Below are 2,791 nucleotides of genomic sequence, written 5' to 3' on the forward strand. Positions count from 1 at the left end.
CGCATCCATCGCTTGCATTCACTTCTTATGTTTGTGACCATGCTCTTCAAAAATAAATGATAAGTAAGTAAGTAAGTAAAGTAAGTAAGTAAGTAAATAAGTAAGTAGGTAGTCATAATCACTCTTGCATCTGGTTAACAATCTATATACGTCTTGTGACATGCAAACCGCCCTGTTCGCGGGATTGGAACAACACCTTCCTGGTTGATCGGCTGTCAGCGTCAGAACCAGGTTAGGGGTGCTTAACTGGCAAGCGCAACAAGACGAATCATCATCTGGTGGCCATGACCAAGCCATCGGTCAACCAGCAGCTCGCTCGTCAGAAGCCGATGACTAAACAAACCGTTGATTGTGACATGTAACTCTTGGAATCCCATACAGAGAGTTCGCTTGCTAGTGTTGACCTTCTGGCCAGCAGCTCACTCGTCAGAAGCCGATGACTATAGCGTCTGGTTTAAACAAAGCGTTGATTGAGCCGTGTGACTCTTGGAATCTCATACAAACATTCGCTTGCTAGTGTTGACCTTCTGGTATTTGCTCGAGGGTTGCAGTCTGGCATTTTGACACCGGAGCAAATCCTGTCGCTTCTGGACCTCCACGCCCCCAGGACATTTCCACACACCTGGAAAACTGTTCCCCGACGCCTTCATCAGTTGGCTCATCGGATCCCGATCAACCGAAAGCAGATCCGCCGAGCCAACTACGCCGCCATCCATATTTTATACCACCAAAAGACGGAACGATGCAATGTCTGTTGTGCTCGATGGGTCATGGAAGGGTCTATACAAAACTAACTGCGGCCTACTTCTGGATGGAAAGAGTATTAGAAACAGGTGCTCACTTCTCCAAAACACGTGGATAGTCGTATGAGTCACACAGGTCTACCATCCCAATGGTGTATGAGCGGGCCAAATATGCGTGGGGAAGTCGGCGTACGATTCGTTTAGTATGCTGTTCATCCCCAGGTTTGGGCGAGCTCACGCTCAGGATGCTTCATTGGTTCAATGTCAACACCCGCTTTGGGTATCTCAACTTACTCCTGTTACCCGTGGGTCATCCGCCGCATCTGTATCGTGTTCGTACTACCCGAGTTCCGAAGGTCTCAAGTCCAACTTCATCAAGTGTGACTAATCTCCTTGTCATCCATTCTTCTCCGGTGATTTCATGAATTGCTCGCTGATCGCTGGAGCCATCGATTGCATTTGCCTTCACTCCAGTTTGTATTTCTTCATTGAGACGTTTGTTTGGAAGCCAATTCAGTGTAAAATGCCCTGATTCGTCACTCGTAAGTGACTGTTTCTAACCTCAGTTTGGCTTTTGTCGATATTTGGTTTGGTTTGATTTGGTTTCGCATGACCCCAATCGTCAGATCTACCGAGGCGTTTGGAGCATCGTCACCTCTAGTTATCGTCACCTTAGTTTGATACATCGCACAATCCTATGAGAATTCTCTAGAAGTTCTCCCCAGTCCCGAGGTTCACTACCACAGAAGTGTGAGGCAGGGAGATCCATTCTAGCTATTATGGTTCATCATGTCAATGGATGAGGTTCTTGTGTTGTCGATGCCGCAACTAGGATACCAATCCCATGACACCTTGGTGGATGATGTCGCCTTCGCTGACGACTTGTTCACGTGTGCAGAAATTCAGGCTCACCTTAACGAGGAGCTTCAAGCTTCTGCGGTCGAGTTGGGAAGAGCCGGTAAGAATATCAACGTCCGAAAGACAGAAGCAGTGGTGATTTGGTGGGACTGGATGCATCGGGCGACAAAGGTCTCAACCGAACGTTTTTACTTCACCGAGGAACTCATCAATCCTCTGGCTCCGACATATACCGTGACATATTTGGGCTTCGCACTTACTTTCAAAGGGAACGAACTCTTCAGCCATCAATGGCAGCTGTTCAAACTGCTTGATGAGGTTACGGGTGCCCCCGATGAAGCCATATCAAAGAATGAAGATCACAAGGACTACCTGACACAGAGGCTGACATATTCGCTCGTGCTTGGTCCAGTCGAACAAAACACACTAAACCGTTGGGCAGTTACATCAGGCAATCTATTCGTGGATGGATACGTCTCCTGAAGGACACCCCAATCAGCTACATCCACACCGATAAACAACACGGGGGCTTGATATCCCAAGCCCTCCTGAAAACATCCCGATAGAGCAGAGAGCGCATATGGATAGGCTTGTTTCTACTCAGTGCGAGGTAAGACGCAATGCGGTCAGTGATTCTGCATTCGGGAAGGTCGTTTGGGCTATCAGCCCTCGTGAACACCAGGAAGGGGCTGGGGGCTACCGAAGGTGATAGTCTGTACCAATGCGCTGACGGTAGTGGTTTACGAGACTTGGTCGCTTCGCCTCTTCCCAATCAATGGTTTGTAGTTCCAAAAAGAGTGTTTCATCTGACATTTCTTTCTCGGGAAGGAAGCTAGAAATGTCCGGCCTGATCGTGGTGGCCAGATGACCTTCTGTCGAGAAAACTGTGGTCAACCGGCCCTGCTGGATCACGCGTGATCTACTCATCACAATCGGGTTGCAAGGGAACTCGCAAAACGTTTCCGTTTTCCGGGCTACACTATCTTCGAAGAGTTAAGAGCGCCTACGTCTACATCTTTCATCAACCTGACCTAAGCGCTGAGTAACTATCATAGACGTAAGCAGTCTCGGATGGGTGCGGAGAAAAAGCAGAAGTACGGTGCTGATGATTGCTCCCTCGCCATCATCTCAGTCCTACGTGCGATAGATTGTGATGTCGGCTTTTTGGATTCGTTGGAATAGTTTGGTTA

General features: G+C 48.3%; 1 protein-coding gene across 1 annotated transcript in view; it reads right to left on the reverse strand.

The window, feature by feature from the left end:
• The window catches only part of T265_08709 (hypothetical protein), a gene marked incomplete at both ends in the record, with an annotated part of 8,805 nt that extends 8,089 nt beyond the window's left edge, over positions 1 to 716 (reverse strand). The window contains one exon of the mRNA XM_009174589.1: positions 623 to 716. Coding sequence (XP_009172853.1) covers positions 623 to 716 — 94 coding nt within the window. The remainder of the gene's footprint in view (positions 1 to 622) is intronic.
• Positions 717 to 2,791: the final 2,075 nt, after the last annotated feature.

This window comes from Opisthorchis viverrini, assembly GCF_000715545.1.
Source record: "Opisthorchis viverrini unplaced genomic scaffold opera_v5_231, whole genome shotgun sequence".
NCBI classification, from domain to species: domain Eukaryota; kingdom Metazoa; phylum Platyhelminthes; class Trematoda; order Opisthorchiida; family Opisthorchiidae; genus Opisthorchis; species Opisthorchis viverrini.